Source organism: Danio rerio, chromosome 15 (assembly GCF_052040795.2).
Source record: "Danio rerio strain M-AB ecotype USA chromosome 15, GRCz13ab, whole genome shotgun sequence".
Lineage (NCBI taxonomy): Eukaryota > Metazoa > Chordata > Actinopteri > Cypriniformes > Danionidae > Danio > Danio rerio.
The window spans coordinates 45,932,807-45,955,000 of record NC_141035.1 but is presented as its reverse complement, the minus strand read 5'-3'; the positions used below and the strand labels follow the sequence as shown (position 1 = coordinate 45,955,000).

Here is a 22,194-nt window from a genome sequence, read left to right as displayed (position 1 = left end):
TGATTTTTGCCATTAAAATAAATCTATAACTTTGACCCAAACAATGTGTATTTGGCTACAGAATTTGTGCTCCAGAGTCGCATACAGCATTTTAAACAGTGAAGTTACTATAAATGGTTCTTTGCCTCATAAAAGGGTTAACACACACCTTTCTTGGCGATGGCCATGGCGGCTGCTTTCCCAATGCCGCTGTTGGCTCCGGTGATCATGAAGGATCGGCCCGCCATCGACGTCTCCAGGTCTTTCTCTACAAAGTTTTTAGACGCCGACAGAAACGCCCCCCTGAGACACACGGGTAATTAGTCTGGAAATGTCACAGCACACTTGCTTCTCAGAAACACTGCTGGATTAGTTCTGTTAACTGATAAGCTTGCTTCTTGCATATTGTAAAGTATTTATCTTCACACTTTTGATGATGAAGAACATGAAAATGGAAGCACACAGCTATATATACATGTTTTAAAGACAGTTTTTAAAAGGTTTCTTCTTAGTTATGTAAACATTAAAGACATAGTTCACCCAAAAATGAAAATGACCTCATTTATTTTCATTTCTTTCCGCTAGTTTGAAGTATGCTTGTTGCTCAATGACTTCCAATGTAGGTAAACAAATACTATGGAAGTCAATGGGTGACAGCAACCAGCTTAATTCAACATATGATCTTTTGTTTTGGAACGAGTGAGAGGGGAGTGTTTCCATCCACCTTTTTCTATGCATAAATATATCACATAAATGCTTAATGGAAACACCAGGATGTGCATAAAATTAGAAAACGCACATACAAAATATTAATTCATTCATTTTTCTTCAGCTTACTCCCTTTATTCATCAGTGGTCGCCACAGTGGAATGAACCGACAACTTATCCAGCATCTTTTTTACACAGTGGATGCTCTTCTAGCTGCAAGCCAGTACTGGGTAACATCCATACACACTCATTCAGACCCATAAACGACGGCCAATTTAGTTCCTTCAATTTATCTATAGCGCATGTGTTTGGACTGTAGGGGAAACTGTCGGAGCACCCGGAGGAAACACAGGCCCATAGCCAGGGGGGTTCGGGTGGTTCAAAAGACCCCTCACTGACAAAGGTGCAGAATTTGTCTCATACATGAGCCAATTTGTCCTATTTAGCCTGCTATGTCATTGCAATAAGGGAAAATAACCCATCGAAAAGGCTTTGAGACCAAGCCGAATTCTGTGTTGGCTTGTCATGACTTCAGCTAACCAGTTTTGACCAATGCAAACAATTATTCCAACATCCAGCTGTGCAAGAAAACACACAATATGATGTAAGTGACGTCATCTTTTACTACTATATTGTTTTTAAAATAGAGAAAACAGTTTACAAGTAACTTTATTTTCTAAATCTTGGACCTTATTCATGAAACTAAAAAATAACCAATAAAAAGGTGTGAAGCATCAAAAGCGGATCATATGTAAATTAATTTGAATATTATTTTGGCTTTTGTTGTTTTCCATGAATTTTCAAATGTAATTAATAATGAATTTTATTTTAAATGGTGAAATTCTGACTGAGTAAAGCTGAATGTGCTGGCCAGTTTGTTATTTATAATTTGCCTAATAATTGACTAGGCTTTTTTATTTAAAATGGGATATCTTTTTAATATGATGTAATAAATTTGTATTTTAAAAATAAATATTTCTTTATTATAAGTCTTTAGGAAAATTTTTGGTACATCAAAAAGTGTGTTTATGATGACCATCCGACAAGCTAATCCAGATAAAAAATAGTGCTTAAATGTGTTTAAGTCTCATAATTAAATATAAAATGACGTGTGTAACTCCAATAAGGTCGACTTTTTGAGAAAAAAGAACCGCCCCTTTGACCAGGCTGGCCACGGGCCTGAAATCCACGCCAACACGGTGGAGAACATGCAAACTCCATACAGAAATGCACTCTAGCCCAGCCGAGGCTCGAACCAATGACATTCTTGCTGTGAGGTGACAGTGCTTCAGTATTACTATTATTAGATTATTAGATTAGATTATTAGATTATTATTGCCTCCAAAGCTGTCTTGAGCATCTCTCATCCCTCAAAGAGCGTCTCAGAGTGTCTCATAAAGTCACATTGCATTCATTGTGTTTTGTCTACCGAGGCACAGCCCATTTATTAGAGAAGAAAAAAAGACCACAGTGGCTTCTTCTACTACACAAAACAACATAGATTTTTTTATTATTATATATATATATATATATATATATATATATATATATATATATATATATATATATATATATATATATATATATATATATATATATATATATATATATACACACAGATGAAGTTAGTGTTAATTTTTTTCTTCTTTTTTAAATATTTCCCAAATGATGTTTAACAGAGGAAGGAAATACTTTTCACAGTATGTCTAATAATATTTTTTCTTCTAGAGAAAGTCTTATTTGTTTTATTTCAGCTAAAATAAAAGCAGTTTCTAATTTTTTAAACACCATTTTAAGGTCAAAATTATTAGCCCCTTTAAGCTATATTTTCTTCGATAGTCTACGGAACAAACGATCGTTATACAATAACTTGCCTTAATCCCCTAACCTGCCTAGTTAACCTAATTAACCTAGTTAAGCCTTTAAATATTACTTTAAGCTGTATAGAAGTGTCTTAAAGAATCTATAGTCAAATGTTATGTACTGTCATCATGGCAAAGATAAAATAAATCAGTTATTAGAAATGAATTATTAAAACTATTATGTTTAGAAATGTGTTGGAGAAATATTCTCTTCGTCAAACAGAAATTGGGGAAAAAAATAATTCAGGGGGGCTAATAATTTTGACTTCAACTGTATATTTGCCGCCAGTTTATCTGGAACTTCCTTGAATTCCAACAATATAAAAATGCTGGGTTGTTTTAACCAAAATTTAGGTAAAATGCACTTAAAATTATTTTTATGCTGTTCAAAGTACAGTACTGTCCTGAAACTACAGTAATGCGCTGAAAAAGTTTAGCTGAAAAAGGGACTATTATTATTACTAATTGTTTTACATTCAATCACCTTAAATGTGTTAACTTAATCGATTTGTATTGGCACTAAATAATACCAATTATTTGCAACCCTGCATTTTATTAGAGTAGACAAACCCAACCGTTGGTTTAAAATTGGGTAATAAACTCAACTTAAAAAAATAAACCAGCATACTTGTTTACTAATAAAACCATGTTCCTTTTTTGTTAGCGTAATTTTAAGATAACCTTCCCATAATCCTAAGGGTGCCCTATGCACTTTTTCGATGCTTTTGTGCTGATTTCTGTATGATAAAAAATGTAAGCTCAACTTAATAATATCCTGATAGCAGTAATGAAGGTCTGTCCTAATGAGTGGCCTTGCGTCACCGCTTAGATAATGTGCGTGTGTGCATCAGTGCGTGTGTATCAGTGCGTCCTCTGATAGACCGCTCCTGGTATCAGCAGCGCTCGTGCCCTCGAGCAGCTCTCAAAGGCTGGCTTTGTCCAGGCGTGCCAGGCCAGGCGGAGGGATGAAGAGGAGCGAGGAGGTGACGGGGGGAAAAACAAGCTTTTCTCGCTAAATGCCTGCACTGTTAAGGCTGATGTGTGTGTCCCATTATGGGATGTGAGAGGTCGAGCCGGGTGACAATGCGTTAGGAGATGCACAGGCCACTGAGATCACTGCACATCATATTGGATTTCGTGGAAAATGAAAAGCATTAGTGTTTTGGGCTAAGCGCACAGAATGTGTTAACATAAGGCTTTACAGTGTAAGTGTGTCCTAAACTGTAACTAAAGGATGATTACATGACAACATACATTTTTTAACGCCACTATAACTTGTTTTAATAAAAAAAGTGAAGTTAATCAGGTTTCAACTGTAGCTTTGAAGCTATACACTTGAAATCAGTTTTTACTAGTAAAGTTACATTGATTTAACTTAATATTTTTGAGGCCTCAATCATTTTTAGATTTTTATTTCATAATCTGGAGCTATTAGACACATTCAGAAGTAACCTTTGAACTATTTTTGCATCACTGGCAATCACACTGTTAAAAAAAAAAACCTGCAAAAAAAAATCAATTTTCTGGCTGCAGGGGCGGCAGAAAATTATTGTAAAAAAACTCAGAATAAAAAATGTAGATAATTTGTAAAAAAAAACAAAAAAAAACACAGTAATTTCTTCCATATTTACAAGTTATTACTGTCACTTTACAGATTATTACTGTGAATATATAATTCATCCATTTTCTTGTCGGCGTAGTCCCTTTATTAATCCGAGGTTGCCACAGCGGAATGAACCACCAACTTATCCAGCACGTTTTTACGCAGCGGATGCCCTTCCAGCCACAACCCATCTCTGGGAAAGTATATAGTTTATTAATGTAATTATACAGATATTAATTGTGATTGTTATTACTGCAATCATTCAGGTTATTACTGTAATTATACAGATTAATTCATGTGATTATAAGGATAATTAATTATGCAGGTAATTAATGCAATTATAGAGATTCATTTATGCAATTATGCATGAAATCTCTAAATATTCTATAAAAATTTCCCACTTTTAACACACCTTTAAAACTGGAAAAGAAAAAAGCTTTTAAAGAATCATTGAAAAAAAGCTTGAGTACAAATAATTGCTGTTGTCATAAAACACTGTAAATATAATTATAAACTGATATAGTTTAATTAATATTTTAAGGATGTGCAGGTTAAACTCCAAAATAATTTTCTTGAGAAAATACAAAACTGTTATCAATCTAATTTTGTATTTTTTTTTTTGTACAAATAACACACTTGCTCATCGTTTAACAACAAAAACAAGGTTAGTGTCATGTGAGGACGCCTGCACAACAAAGTTGAGGATTCAATAGCAGCTTATTAACAGAATCATCTCGCAATTAAAGGTTAAAACAGAACAAAACAGGTGCACAGATAAGCCCAAACGTAAAGGCGGCAAACAAAATAACAACGTAAAGGAGTCAAACATGGCAAAGTTAAGGGAAACCGCGTCGTAATGCTCACTAAACAGTTTAAGACACCAGAAACGGTGTGACTGTGTGTGCTGAGTTTAAAGTCCTTGAAATCAGTCCATAATCTTCTGATTGTGTGTGCAATCAGTTGGAATTAGGAACCGGGGTGTGCGAGGTGCATGCTGGGAGTTGTAGTTCGTTAAAGTAGCTTGTGTAGTTTTCTAGCTGTCACAGTTCGCATGGCAACATTGTTAGAGTAGTAAAATAAACATTTCATATTTACAGTGCATTATATGCAGCCTACAAACAATAGGCTGTTATTTGGCTTTGTTAATCTTCATACTATCTTCACTAAAAAAAATTTGACTGAATTTCCCCCCCCCCCCTATTTTTACAGGAATAATCTGTAAATATTAACATAAAATTACATGTTACTCTCTGAAAATGCATACAATTTCCTTTAAAAAACAGAAAAATAATGTAATACCACATTACAAGCAATAACTGTAAATTTATTGTTTACAGGTAAACAATGTAAACAATAAATTATTTTTTAAATACAGAACATATCTGTAAAACAACAGGTTTCCACAAACTGGAAGATTCTGTAAAAAAAAAAAACTACAGACAATTGCCTGTAAAATAACGCTTAATTGTTTACAGTGCATCTTTGACTCTTACTATAATTTCAGAGTCTGTACAGCAATCAAAGAGTGAAATTTAATACCTTTTTAAGACTCTTTCCAACATTGTAGGAACTTAAAACCACATTAGGTTCCAACTGAAAACACTGGTGAGATTTTAACCTACAGCATATTTACTAAATATTAATGTAAGAAACTAATCCAAAACTAAAACATTATTCATACACTGAATAAAAAACTATAAAATGTAGCTAATTCAGCAGGTTGGTGTCTATAGAACTGCAGGAATAATGGTTTTGCCTTAATAAAGTAGCATGATGCCAAATCTAGTAGGATTTCATTGATTTCATAAACTACACAGCATCCTGATATTCACAGATTTAATTCAGGCAAACTTTAGCACAAACCGTACGTTGCATAATCAAAAATGAAATAAAATGAAATACCTTGCAAAATAGCATTGGAGACTTTTTATTGGAATACTTTTCAAGGGCCTTAAATTTCTCTTGATTTATCAACTTTTAATACTTTTTTAAGACCTTGCAGACACCCTGAATTTACTGCCACTGTAATTTAAATATGCAGCATTTTAATGTATAGTTTTGATGACAAATAATTAATATGCTTTTGTTTTAAAGCCAAAATAAATTTAATAATATTTAATAATTCTTGCGACAGAGAGCCTATTAAACCATTTACTTAATTCACTCAACAACAACAACAAAAATCTGGGTTGTTGCAATGTTTTTGGGTAAAAAATGGACAAAGACAACTGGGATAAAAAAAAGTAATTACAATTTAGTTGAAAAATAAGTTTGACCCAACTTTGGATTTGTCCATTTTTGACCCAGCTTTGGGTTAAAAACATTAGGTTTTCTAAACTACAGGCCTTCAGACAAATTTGATAAATATATAAAACATATTTAGATGAATTAAAAACAGTTCTGACCTTAGATTTGATTTGTTTTTCAGCCCAATTACACACAATAATCCCACACAAACTACAGAATTTATAATAAAATTTACATATATTATATTATGTTATATTATATTATATTATGTTATATTATATTATGTTATATTATATTATGTTATATTATATTATATTATGTTATATTATATTATATTATGTTATATTATATTATATTATGTTATATTATATTGTTATATTATATTATAGTATTTTATATTATAGTATTTTATATTATATTATATTATGTTATATTATATTATGTTATATTATATTATGTTATATTATATTATGTTATATTATATTATATTATGTTATATTATGTTATATTATATTATAGTATTTTATATTATATTATATTATGTTATATTATATTATGTTATATTATATTATATTATGTTATATTATATTATATTATGTTATATTATATTATATTATGTTATATTATATTATTTTATATTATATTATATTATATTATGTTATATTATATTATGTTATATTATATTATGTTATATTATATTATATTATGTTATATTATGTTATATTATATTATAGTATTTTATATTATATTATATTATGTTATATTATATTATGTTATATTATATTATAGTATTTTATATTATATTATATTATGTTATATTATGTTATATTATATTATATTATGTTATATTATATTATGTTATATTATATTATATTATATTATGTTATATTATATTATATTATATAATATTATATTATATTATATTATATTATATTATATTATTTTTTATTATTGCGGTTCATTCCACTGTGGCGACCCCAGATTAATAAAGGGACTAAGCCAAAAAAGAAAATGAAAGAATGAATATATATTACATTATATCATATTAAAAAAACTTGGTGTGAGAAGATAGACAGAATAATTAACACCATTTAAAAAGTTGTATACTGAATAAAAGCATTTGATCAGACACATGAACACCTGAATGTGCATTAATAAAGTGTAATAATATTTGTTAGTGTTGTTATAAGGTGATTTGTGAATAAGTGCAGCTCTTACTTGGTGAATTCGGTGAGTCCTTTGAGGAACCATGCTGAGTTCCGGTACAGAGACATGATTCTCCCCCGCGCTGCCGCTCCGGTTGCCCGCTGAGCTCGTGGCCCCTCGCCGGTACTTTTAACGGGCACCGGGGTCACATGAGTCCACGCAGAGCGGCAGAGCCACGCCACCGGAGCTCCTCGGTGCCTGCCCTCTACCGGTAATAAACGATATAACACATCTCAGACTTTCACATGCCAAGTAGGAAAGTTTGTGTGTGTATAATCTCGTCTATTTAACCATCTGGTGTTCAGTGGCGATCAAAATTACTGATTTATTTATTCTTTATGTAAATTAATGCACTCTATTATATAAAGGCCTACTACTGAAACTCAGGAACATATCACCCTTTTTAATCAATGATTTAGATTTGTTGATGAACATAAATGAACGTTTTGGTCAAAACAAGCAGAAACAAATTGTTAATAAAAATGTGCAGTATATTAACATACTGTTTAATAATAGATAAACACAGAAATAACTATTATATAGCCAATCACATGCCCGTATAGCTGGCCTATTAAAATGAGTGGTTCTTCTTTTTTCTCAAAAAGTGGACATTTTTGCAGTCATTAGGCTCATTTTTTACTACTTAATTATAAGGTTCAGATCCTGCCGGATGGTTATCATTACCACACTGTTTGATGCAAAAAAAAAGTACTTGCTACATTTTTTTCTCAAATGCTTACCGTACTATTTTACGTTTACAAAAAATGTTTATTTACAAATGTGCATTACGTTATTACAGTTTTATAAATGCGATTACAATTTTAAATGAAAATGTTTAAACAAAGAAATATGAAATTTAAAATGCTAATTTATTTTCATCCATCATTTAGAAAACATAGGGATCTGTTAAAACTTGTTTTAAACTAAAAACTGTAGCCTAAAAGCAAATAACAAACTAGCCAGCTCATTTCCAGTCAGAATAATTTGTTCATTTTAATAATCATTAAAAAGTATATTTATCTTAAAGTCTTCTTTTATCCTTTATTTTCACAATTTATGATGGCATATTGTCAAAAATGGGACAAATGAGCTCAAATAGGGGCCAAATTTTGGACTTTCTTAGTTGGGGGTGGGTCTTTCGAACCACACGAATTTATCATTGCAGGCTACTGGACGCAATTGTCACCGGAAGTTTCGAACGTACAAATGACCGCGAATTTACGCTATGAAATAGGTGCAAACAATATTTTAACACTATGCTTTACTAGCCATAAATATTGTAATAAGAGGCGTATAATAAGGCAAAAAAAGACAGCACAAGATGTATGATACATTTAAAATAGTCTCTGAGTGAGCTGTGAATGACTAGCCTATTTCAAAGTAGCCGATAGCTTATGCTAAAAAACGCAACAATAACAAACGGTTAAATTATTTGCGCTTACATTTAGTGTTTGAGATTTCATAACATAACAATATGATAATTTATTATAATAATTTGATGACAGAATATACATAATTTGTTGTCTGCAACACAAAGCATAACTGTTTTTGGAAAGCTAAACAACATGTTACGTTAAAAGCAAGATGAAGTCTTGTAGGCTAATGCTATTGTGTGTCTGGAGGACCACAGGAGGATACCAGATGACTAACTGTTAATGGTCAAAGCGTACTTTAAAGCATCTCAGGAGGACCGACTGTAGTGGAAAGGATGACGTCATCCTCCCTGCACACCTGACCAGTTTATTATTTACCTATTTTTTTAGTACACCACCGAATATGCATTGCCAATCATAGCCAGCCATATTCGCTTGTTTTGGATGAATTCTGAATTTCCACAGCCAACGCAGAGCTTCAGGGATCGGGAGGCTACATCTGACTAGGTTTACCTAACAGGTGCGAAGATTATACGGACACGCGCATATCTTGGCCCCGCCCCTTTCGCATGCGCGCGCCTGTGATTGGTCCACACCTGTGCACCAGCCGGAGCACTGCTGAGACGCGCCCTTCAGTTAGACATGAATCCGCGAAGACTCCTGTAGGATTTCTGCAAGTCTCAGGATGGTGAGGTCACAAATGAGCAAATGTTGATGATTGTTTATTATCTTGCTTTAATGTTAACGTCACACACATTTCTGAACTGTTGAAATAAGACTGTCAGACGGCTTAGATGGAGCTTTGTACTTGTGTTTTCCTTTCCGTGGAGCTGTTTGTGTGGATATCTGTCCTTATATGTGACCTTTTGTTGGGTTTTACTGCACACACACACACACACACACACACACACACACACACACACACACACACACTGTTGTTTGGCAGATAAGAGGGCCGTTTGTGTTTCCTTTTGTATCAGAAAGACAAAGGTGCTTTTATCTCTTTATTGGTGAAGATCAGTTTGCAGATTTGTGTTTGCATCGCTCTTCACATATTGAGAAGTGTCTGACAGCCAGTATACAAATTAGAGTCACTTTCCTTTTTACGTTATTCAAGGTAAAATGATCCATACTGTATTTTTAAATTGATTAGTTATTGTATATAAAATTCATAGTATGCATTTAAAAAAGATTCACAACATTGTAATGTATGTATTTAATCAGTAATTGAGAATTGAACCCATGACTTTTGCATTGATTGTACTTTTAGATTTTCGGCATCCAGAATTTGGGTTATAGTATATATATATATATATATATATATATATATATATATATATATATATATATATATATATATATATATATATATATATAAATATATATAGCATAATTTTAATATGTATAAAGTGCTCAGCCTATTTAAGTACACCCCTCACAAATCTATCTTTTAAACAAAAATTTTAGTAGGAAGCTATACAATATTATATTTGTGCATATTCATTAGATTAGTCCATACTGAAGCCAAATCTGGAGATTATCTAACAAAATAACTTACAATAACAGTCCAAAAATGAGTACTCCCAAATGTCCATGTTATAGAAAAATATTAAATGCAAATTTAACAAGAGAAGCAAAAAACATTTAGTTGAAATTTTGTAGGTTGTTATTTATTTTTGCAATATTTAATTTATTATTGAATTTAATTCCATTATCTTTCAATTTCTGAATATGTTTGGTGACTGAATTATTATTTTAATAAACATATCTGTTTAATAAATATGTTTTGTTTAAATGCACCAAAATACATAGCCTATATTCACTAAGAAATGGAAAAAAATATTCATTTTCAAAATGGGGTGTACTCGATTATGCTGAGCACTGTATAGAAAATCAACTACATGTCATTTTTAATGTGTGAACCAAGAATCTGATGGATAAAATGTTAATATTATTAAATATTTTAAAAAGCAGCTGCTGTTGCAAATACTTTATTATATACTATCTTAAATATACTTCTGCATACAAAAATATAATATAATATAATATAATATAATATAATCACTTTTGTTAGTTGCCAATACTTTAACTAGTTGATGTCCTGAAATAACTAATATAAAATACATTGAAAATAGAAAATTTAAAGAGTGTGATGGGTCTATTTTATATATCAATATATAAGGAGTTATTGATAGGCTTTTGAATTATTAAAAAAGCAATGCATATACAAGTTGCCCCATAATATAACTACATTTATTCTATGTTGCGGTTAAATGTTTAATTCCAATTAATTGTATTATTTTTAACATAAACACACATCTGAAGCAGTTCTTGAGAGTAGTGCAGTTCTATATCACAACATTTTATATGTTTTACAGCTACTATACACACTTACACACGCACACATATACAGTTAAAGTCAGAATTATTCGCCCTCCTTTGAATTTTTTTCTTTATTATATTTTTCCCAAATTATGTTTAACCGAGCAAAGAAATTTTCACAGTATGTCTGATAATATTTTTTCTTTTGGAGAAAGTCTTTTTGTTTTATTTCGGCTAGAATAAAAGCAGTTTTTAATTTTATAAGCACAATTTTAGGGTCAAAATTATTAGCTCCTTAAAACAATATATTTTTTTCGATAGTCTAAAGCATTGTTATACAAAAAGTTACCCTAATTAACCTAGTTACGCCTTTAAATGTCACTTTAAGCTGAATAGAAGTGTCTTGAAAAATATCTAGTCAAATATTATTTACTGTCATCTTGACAAAGAGAAAATAAATCAGTTATAAGAAATGAGTTAATAAAACTATTATGTTTAGAAATGTGTTGAAAAAAAATCTGCTCTCTGTTAAACAAAAATTGGAGAAAAAAATAAAATAGGGGTAATAATTCAGGGGTATTATTAATATGACTCAGTCAATAAGGAATTGGTTTATTAGCAGTAGCCTACAGTGCTCAATTAAGGCTAATGTGTGTATCTGTGCATTGTCTGTTAACAAGGATTCAGGCTCTTGGCAACAACCTTAAAATGTCAAACACAGATTCCCACTGGGGTCTCGGTGAGAGTCTGATACTCACGGCCAAATCAATGTGTTTCTAGAGCTGCTATATGTGTGAGAGGGAGATATTATGTGTATGTGTATGTGTGTGTATATATATATATCTAGATATATATAGATATATTTGTTTGTGTGTATATATATATATATATATATATATATATATATATATATATATATAGATATATTTGTTTGTGTGTGTATATATTTATATATATATATATATATATATATATATATATATATATATATATATATATATATATATATATATATATATATATTTGTTTGTGTGTGTGTGTATATATATATATATATATATGTATGTATGTATATGTATATGTAAATATATATATATATATATATATATATATATATATATATATATATTTATATATATATTTATATTTATACATATATATGTATATATTTATATTTATATAGTAAAACTTCAGATTTTTTATATTGTTTGTCTGACCTTCAGTGTGAGAGAGTGTGTACATGTAGAGCAAGTGTGTGTGTGTCAGAACACATTTGACTCATATTACTTCTAGTTATACTTTAACTAGTCCTATTTTAGTTTGACATTCTGCACACGACAAGCATGTAGTCCCATGCATGTGCGTACGTTTGTGTTTGTGTTAAATTAATGGCTATATTCAAGTCAGTGCTTTACTCAGCACACATTGTGAGGAGTGCCTGACAGTCTGAATATAAATTATGGCTACTTCCATTTGTAGACCCCATTAAAGGTAAAATATACACAGTTCACAGTATTTTCTTAAAATTAAGTAATTCATAATCATATACAGCCCTAAAAGACTGAGAGCCCCACCCTAAAGTAAAGATAGCCCTGCCCTAAAGAACTAATTGCCCCACCCTTAATGACTGATAACCCCGCTCTAAAGGAATGATAGCCACACCCTAAAGGACTTGTAGCCACACCCTAAAGTAGTGACAGCCCCGCCCTGAAGGATTGAAAACCACACCCTAAAGTAATGATAACCCCGCTCTAAAGGAATGATAGCCACACCCTATAGTAATGATAGCCACACCCTAAAGTAATGATAACCTCGCTCTAAAGTAATGATAGCCACACCCTAAAGTAATGATAGCCCCGCCCTAAAGGATTGATAGCCACACCCTAAAGCAATGATAGCCCCGCTCTAAAGGAATGATAGCCACACCCTATAGTAATGATAGCCACACCCTAAAGTAAAGAGAACCCTGCTCTAAAGGAATAATAGCCACACCCTAAAGTATTGATAGCCCCAACCTAAATAACCAACAGTCCCACCCTAAAGAACTAATAGCCCCACTCTAAATGACTTAGTCCTGCCCTAAAGTAATCACAGCCCCGCCCCTAAGAACTAATCGCCCCACCCTAAAGGGCTCATAGCCCTGCCCTAAATGACTAATAATCCTGCCCTAAAGAACTAATAGCCCCTCCCTAAATAACTTATAGCCTCACCCTTAGTAATAATAGCTCCACCCTAAATAACCAATAGCCCCACCTTAAATTACTGATACCCTTGCCCTAAAGTAATAATAGCCCCGTCCTAAATAAATAATAGCCCCACCCTAAGTATTGATAGCGCCGCCCTAAATAACCAATTGCCCCACCCTAAATTACTGATAGTCCTCCCCTAAAGTTAATGACAGCCCTGCTCTAAAATACTAATCGTCCCACCCTAAAGGACTGCTAGTCCCGCCCTAAAGTTAACGATAGTACCGCCCTAAAGAACTAATAGCCCCGCCCTAAATAACTAATAGCCCCACCTTAAGTAATGATAGCTCCGCCCTAAATGACCAATAGCCTCACCTTAAAGGACTGATTGCTCCACCCTAATGTAAAGGACTAATAGCTCCGCCCTAAATAACCAATAGCCCCATTCTCCTAAATGACTGATAGCCCTGCCCTAATGTAATGATAGCTCCGCCCTAAAGAACCAATAACCCCACCCTAAAGTACTGATAGCCTAGACCTAAATTACTCATAGTCCCACCCTGAAGGACTGATAGACCCACTGTAATATACTGAAAGCTCCGCCCTAAATGACTGAAAGCCCCACCCTAAACGCATTCCATGTGACGAGATGTGAAGGAAAGGTTTTGATATTTGATTAAAGATTATAAAAGCAAATAAATTTTGACAAAATCATGAAGTACACAGATAGTTTCCAAAAAAGCCCTACTAAATATCCATATGAAAATAATAAGTGTAAGTTTTGATGTTCATTAAAAGTTAAAGCGTGTGATTCTGAGTACAGATGAGTGTGTGTGTTGTTTATGCTGCAGATGCGCTTCCTTCTGCTGTTCAGTCGTCAGGGAAAGCTGCGGCTGCAGAAGTGGTTCACGGTGCTCAGCGATCGGGACAAGAGGAAGATCATTCGAGACCTCACGCAGATGGTGCTGTCCCGCCCGCCCAAAGCCTGCAACTTCCTGCCTTGGAGAGACCTGAAGATCGTCTACCGCAGGTCTGAGATAAGCCGCTCTTATCTACACTGCTTTCTCTGACGCTCCCATAGAATCACTAAACTTGACCTTTGACCCCAGTTAATGATCAGCCCTAAAGCGGGTGTGTTTACAGTGAATAGCGTGAGTGTTCATGCAGCGTTCATATCTCTGCATAGTGAAGTATCGCAATTCATTCAGAAGACACTGACAAGCTTTTATAATGCCTGCATGCTGAACTTTGACCTGCAGAGCAAACATTGTATTCACTTGTGACACATCAGGGCTTCTGTTCATCCGAAATATATATTTTTATGTTTAATAATAATAATAATATTCAATTAAATTATGTATAATTGTAGTATTAATGTATTGTTATTATTACTTCATACATAAATTATTATTATTATGTAATATTTATGTAATTGCACTTTGATTATTTCAGCCAAAAAATATTTCTTAAATTCATCTAGCTTAGCTTAAATCAAATAAAATGACATTTCTGCAGACTTTTTCACACTTTAAATCTAACGCCCCATTCACACGGGGCTTCAGCGTCAACGCTTGACTGAAGGCGTGTCTGAAGTTGGGGCTGAAACGATCGTCATGGAAGAAGCGTCAGCCTATGAAATTCAGTCAGCAATAGGCCACTGTCTAGCTGGTGTTTTTGCATACAGCGATCTGATTGGTTGACGCTTCCGTCGGCGCTTGAAAAGTTGAGCTGGTCCCAACTTCTGCAACGAGCAACTACTCTGAAGCTACTACTCTGGGAAGCATTGACGCTGACGCCCCGTGTGAATGGGGCGTAATAGCAATGGCATAATACTCAACAACATTATTAAATAACTTTAAATTAAAACTGAAGATGTATTAAAACAAATCAATAAAAGGAAATTTAGCTGTAAAGTTGAATTATACTTTTACATCGTTTATGAATATTTTTTATTAGCTGTAAATAAAAATAATGATTGAAGTATGCTTTACAAGAATACACACTACCTGACAAAAATCTTGTTGTGGATCCCAGTTGTAAGAGTAACAAATAATAACTCGACTTCTAGTTGATCATTTGGAGAAGTGAGAGAAGGTCGATTTTTCTGATGAATCATCTGTTGAACTGCATCGCAATCATCACAAATACTGCAGAAGACCTACTGGAACCCGCAAGGACTCAAGATTTTGGTCACACTTTACAATAAGGTTCATTAGTTAATGTTAATTAATGCATTTACTAACATGAACAAACAATGAGCAATACATTTACTACTGTATTTGTTCATGTTAGTTTATGTTAGATAATGAAAATACAGTTGTTCATTGGTAACTCATGGTGCATTAACTAATGTTAACAAGCATGGAGTTGGATGTTAATAATGCATTAGTAAATGTTCAGTTATGATTAATAAATGCTGTACATGTGTTGTTCATGATTAGTTCATGTTAGTAAATGCATGAACTAATGAACCTTATTGTAAAGTGTTACCAAGATTCTCACAGAAATCAGTCAAGTTTGGTGAAGAAAAAATCATGGTTTAAGGTTGCATTCAGTATGGGGAGGGGGGTGTGAGAGATCTGCAGAGTGGATGGCAACATCAACAGCCTGAGGTATCGAGACATTTGTGCAGCCCATAACATTACAAACCACAGGAGAGGGCAAATTCTCCAGCAGGATAGCGCTCCTTCTCATACTTCCGCCTCCACATCAAAGCTCCTGAAAGCAAAGAAAGTCAAGGTGCTCCAGGATAGGCCAGCCCAGTCACCAGACATGAACATTATTGAGCATGTCTGGGGTAAGATGGAGGAGGCATTGAAGATGAATCCATAGAATCGAGTCCTGCAAGAACGCTTTCTTAGCCAGTGCAGATGACTTTATTAATAAGTGATTTGAGGCATTGCAGAGATGTATGGATGCAGTCCTCCAAGCTCATGAGGAGTCAGACACAATATTCACTCTGTTTCCACTGCAGCATGACTTTATATTCTATACTGGACATCATTTCTGTTTAGTGACAAGACTTTTGTCTAAGCAAAGTCAGACCTTACTGTCCTAATTAAATCATTAAAAAATCAAGGCATCATCATATTTTAGTTTGGTAAAATAAGCGTAATCTAGAGGCCTTTGCCTTTCATATAAGCCACTTCTGACACCAAATAATCAACTAGAAGTCAAGTTATTAGTTGCTGTTTCTAAAAATTTGATCGACTTTTGTCAGGTAGTGTACTGCTTCAGTTGTTCCTCTCGAATATTTAACATTTAGTTTAATGTGTTACTTGCTGTTTATTTGGTAATTATTTGTTAAATTGATTAGCTATTTCTAAGGGAAAAATATACATATTAACATTTTAATGATTATTATTCATTTATTCATTGTAATAATACTTATTATATTTATTCTTAAGTAAATGTATGCAGTGCAGTAGAGGAACAAATTTTAAGTTTTATATAAAACATAGATTGTTTTAGGTATGTTTTACCAAAAAAAAACTTGTTTTTCTACTGCACAGTTCACAAAAACTTTCACAAAACTTTTCACAAAAAACGGTTTCTTTGTAATTGTAATTTTTCTAAACAACTTATATATATATATATATATATATATATATATATATATATATATATATATATATATATATATATATATATATATATATATATATATATATATATATATATATATATATATATTTTTTTTTTTTTTTTCTACACCAATTTAATTTCAGCATAAACAAAGTAGTGCAAAGAAAATAATGTAAGATCCCAAATGTTACTCTTGATACATATATATTTTTAAAAACTTACTGGTTTTTAAGAGCATACTGATCCCAGATCAGCCTATAACTGTGAGTAACACGCGTTCATTGTGAAAATATATCCCCGTACACATTTCTGGAGAGCCTGAAATGTGTAGCCAGAGCTAAATATGGCTGTATTTCATCTTTAAAAGAAATGCTATTTGGTGGAATGACATCGCAGACGGCCTGTTTCTTTTCCCTCTACCTCTGTGTGGACGGCTTTCCTACTGTTACCAGTCGGTGGACTTAAGATGTTGAGAGGAGTTGACAGCGACGATGATGTTTGAGTTTGACGAAGAATGGTTTCAGAAAGCAAACAAAAGCCAAAAGTAAACAAGTAAATAACAGGGTGAGAATGTGGTAAGATCTGAAAACGTGGTAAAAATCAGGAGAGGGCTTTTATTTTTCTGGATTGCTTTTGAAAACACTGTCAGTGGATTGGTCGGTTGTTCTGGCAGTCAGTCGACAGCGGCCTCTGGTGGATTTTCGCAAGAACACCAGGCATGAATGGCACTCATGTGACAAATTTGAGATCTGAAAAAGCGTACACAGCGGCCTCTGGTGGATTCACTAAAACAAAAACTGCAAAAAAAAACGTAGCTCCTGAGATCTGCAGAAATGTATATAGGGATATGTATCAAAAATAAGCCTGGGTTGATTGTGTGTGGGTTGCATGTAAAAACACTGCAGTCAGTTTGTATTTTTCCTGTACTCAGAGTGGTTACGTTGACCTCTGACCTTTAGGTACGCCAGTCTGTATTTCTGCTGTGGTTTAGAGCAAGATGACAATGAACTGCTCACGCTGGATATTCTGCACAGATACGTGGAGCTGCTGGACCAGTACTTTGGCAATGTAAGGAAAATGTATTTAAAGTAAAAAATGTATCAAATAAAAACTATTAAAACTCTTGCGGTCAGGATCCTTTTTTAAATTAATTAATTTAATTAATTAAATGCACACTTTTATTCAGAAAGGATGCATAAGATTGATCAAAAGTGACAACAAAGACATTTGATTGTGTGTTTTGTGTCTCTTGCGATTGATGCATTTGGTGTCTGCTTTGATATCTGTGTTGCAGGTGTGTGAATTAGACATCATTTTTAACTTCGAGAAGGCTTATTTTATCCTGGATGAGTTTGTCATTGGTGGAGAAGTGCAGGAAACATCCAAAGCGTCTGTGGCCAAATCAATAGAGGAGGCCGAATCACTTCAGGAGGTCAGACACTGAAAGTATATACATTTTTGATTTACATTTCAATGTTATGTTGCTTCATTTTTATATAAACGTATATTTTTTTCAGCTCCTATTTAGATTTTGACTTCTGTTAACGAAAGGTGGTCTAAAGTATGGCCCAATCACTGTTTTTAAATCTCTTTTTAAGGTCACTTTTTAAAACGTTCCTGTTCAGTTTGACCTATTAATATTATACTGATAGTTTTGCCAAATGCTTTGTTTCTAAACATACATCTGTTATTTCTCTTGGTTTTATTTCTGTTTTTCTGTTGTTGTTTATTTTTCCTGTTTTTGTTCTAAATATTAGTCTGTCTTGTGTACTGTACAGCACTTTGGTCAGTCTTGTGAATGTTTTTTTTAAATGTGCTTTGTAATAAATGAACTTGAACTCTGACAATATTGAATTGAAGACAACATTATTATCCCTCCTGTGAAATTCATTCATTCAATTTCTTTTCAGTTTAGTCCCTTTATTAATCAGGGGTCGCCACCGCGGAATGAACCGCCAACTTATCCAACAAGCGTTTTATGCAGTGAATGTCCTTCCAGCTGCAACCCAGTACTGGGAAACATCCATACACACTCATTCACACACACGCTACGGATGATTTAGCCTAGCCAGCTCACCTATAGCACATGTCTTTGGACTGAGGGGGAAACTAAAGCACCTGAAGGAAACCCACGGCAACACGGAGAGAACATGCAAACTCCACACAGAAATGCCAGCTGACCCAGCCGAGGCTCATACCAGCGACCTTCTTGCTCTGAGGCAATTGTGCCACCCACTGCGCCACTGTGACGCCCCTCCTGTGAAATTCGAATTCTTTTTCAAAGATTTTTCCAAAACGTGAAAAGTTGAACTCACTTTTAATACCTAATTTCGTTTGTCATTGATGACAGTATATAATATTTTGCTGGTTATTTTGCAATATACTAATATTCAAGTTAAAGTGTAATTTAAAGACTTAATTAGGTTAATTAGGCAAGTCATTGAATAACAGTGGTTTTGTTCTGTAACCAGTATACACACACACACACACACACACACACAATCACCGGCCACTTTATTACGTACACCTTACTAATATGTGTTGGATCCACTTTTGCCTTCAGATCTGCCTTAATCCTTCATGGCATAGATTCAACAAGATATTGAAAATATTCCACAGAGATTTTGGTCAATATTGACATGATAGCATCACACAGTTGCTGCATATTTTTCAGTTTAACATCCATAATGCAAATCTCCCGTTCTACCACATCCCAAAGGTGCTCTACTGGATTGAGATATGGTGACTGTGGAGGCCATTTGAGTACAGTGAACTCATTGTCATGTTCAAGAAACCAGTCTGAGATGATTCACGCTTTATGACACAGCGCGTTATCCTGCTGGAAGTAGCCATCAGAAGATGGGTACACTGTGGTCATAAAGGGATGGAGATGGTCAGCAACAATACTCAGGTAGACTGTGGCGATGAAAGGATGATCAATTGGTACTAATTGGCTCAAAGTGTGCCAAGAAAATTTTTCCCACACCATTACACCACCAGCACCAGCTTGAACCATTGACACAAGGCAGAATGGATCCATTCTTTCATGTTGTTGATGCCAAATTCTGACCCAATAATCCGAATGTTGCAGCAGAAATCGAGAGTCAACAGACCAGGCAATGTTTCTCCAATCTGTTATTGTCCAATTTTAGTGAGCCTTTGTGAATTGTAGCCTCAGTTTCCTGTTCTTAGCTGACAGGAGTGGCACCCGGTGTGGTCTTCTGCTGCTGTAGCCCATCTGCCACAAGGTTGGACGTATTGTGTGTTCAGAGATGCTCTTCTGCAGACCTTGGTTGTAACAAGTGGATATTTGAGTTACTGTTGTTCTAGAAGCTGGAACCAGTCTGGCCATTCTCCTCTGACCTCTGGCATCAACAAAGCATTTGCACCCACAGAACTGCCCCTAACTGGATATTTTCACTTTTTCTGACCATTCTCTGTAAACCCTAGAGATGGTTGTGCGTGAAAATTCCAGTAGATCAGCAGTTTCTGAAATACTCAGACCAGCCCTCTGGCACCAACAACCATGCCATGTTCAAAGTCACTTAAATAATCCCCTTTCTTCCCCATTCTAAAACTCAGTAGATCCTCTTAACCATGTCTACATGCCTAAATACATGCTGCCATGTGATTGGCTGATTAGAAATAATTGCGGTAACGAGGAGTTAAACAGGTGTACCTAAAAAAGTGGCTGGTAAAAGTGTGTGTGTAATGTGTGTGTGTGTGTATATATATATATATATATATATATATATATATATATATATATATATATATATATATATATATATACATATACATATATATATATATATATATATATATATATATATATATATATACATATATATATACACACACACACACACACACACATACACTATATAGATACACATTTAATTTCACAGGAGAGTGAATAATTTTGTCTTCAACTGTTAATGTTTTCTAAGTTTAAAAGACCACTTTTAAACATTTTAATTTGGCACAGGCACCAAAATTGGACGTCTCATCTTTTAATTCTTGCATAGTAAAACAAAATTTACTGATTGAGTTTTGTCTTTGTTTTTTGACAGACAATGGAGGAGTATTTAAGCAAACCCACTTACTGAAGGATCGTTAACAGTCATCACGTCAGTCTACAGAAACAGACAGCAGGGTCCCAAATCAACCCTATTCCCTCATTCAATATTCCCTACATAGTCCACCAATGTAGTCCATTTCAGTGTGACTGAAAGAGAGTGAGTGAACTGAAGCTCTGAGTGCACTGAAGGGACAACGTTACAATTTTTCATGTGTGTCTAAAATCTCCATTACTGAATTGTACGTGATATACACTGAGCTGAGTAGTGTGTTCGAATTCATAGTGTTGGAAAAACAGTATGCGAGAAGTACTAAATCACATTCATATTACATACAACCCCAAATCAGAGAAAGTTAAGACAGTATGGAAGACGCAGATAAAAAAAAAAGAAAGTAGTGATTTCTGAATTTACTTTGACTTGCATTTCATTGCAGACAATACAACAAACATTATTTAATGTGTAAAGTATTTCAGTTCTGGCTCTTGAAACACATTTGAAAAAAAGTTTTACCAGTAAAGCATTTACCACTTTGTAATGTATCCATTCCTCTTTGAGGAACATTGTTTTTAAACATTTCAGTAATTTTTTCAAGTATTTGTTGGCAAACTTGGCCCATATTTGCTCCTAAATGACTTGACCAGGGATGGGCAAACTTGATCCTCGAGGGCGGGTGTCCCTGCAGACTTTTGTTCCAACACTAGTCAAACACACCTGAACAAGCTAATCAGTGTCTTCAAGATCACTAGAATCTATAAGCAGGTGTGTTTGATTAGAGTAGGAGCTAAACTGTGCAGGACACCGGCCCTCCAGGACAGAGTTTGCCCACTCCTGGACTAGACCTTCCTTAGGTGCTGCTTTTGTACCGATTCATAATTACAATCACCTGTTGACATCACCTGTTTCAAATCACATCATTCATTCATTTTCCTTCAGCTTAGTCCCTTATTTATCAGGGGTCGTCACAGCGAAATGAACCACCAACTATTTCAGCATATGTTTTATGCAGTGGATGCCCTTCCAGCTGCAACCCAGTACTGGGAA

The 22,194-nt window shown here is 33.9% G+C and overlaps 2 protein-coding genes across 6 annotated transcripts in view; one reads left to right on the top strand and one right to left on the bottom strand.

Moving 5' to 3' along the window:
* Nucleotides 1–7,697, bottom strand: part of dhrs12la (dehydrogenase/reductase 12-like a) — a 25,301-nt gene extending 17,604 nt beyond the window's left edge. The window contains 2 exon segments of the mRNA NM_203511.1: nucleotides 149–282; nucleotides 7,618–7,697. Of these exon segments, the coding sequence (NP_987120.1) occupies nucleotides 149–282; nucleotides 7,618–7,673 (190 nt within the window). The 5' untranslated portion in view covers nucleotides 7,674–7,697.
* Nucleotides 7,698–9,592: 1,895 nt separating this feature from the next.
* ap1s3a (adaptor related protein complex 1 subunit sigma 3a) lies at nucleotides 9,593–22,048 on the top strand. 5 transcript variants are annotated; one of them, NM_001017720.1, is given in 5 exon segments: nucleotides 9,593–9,666; nucleotides 14,338–14,516; nucleotides 18,031–18,139; nucleotides 18,366–18,503; nucleotides 21,145–21,540. In NM_001017720.1, coding segments are annotated over 5 exon segments (465 nt in total). In that variant the 5' UTR covers nucleotides 9,593–9,663; the 3' UTR covers nucleotides 21,181–21,540.
* Nucleotides 22,049–22,194: the final 146 nt, after the last annotated feature.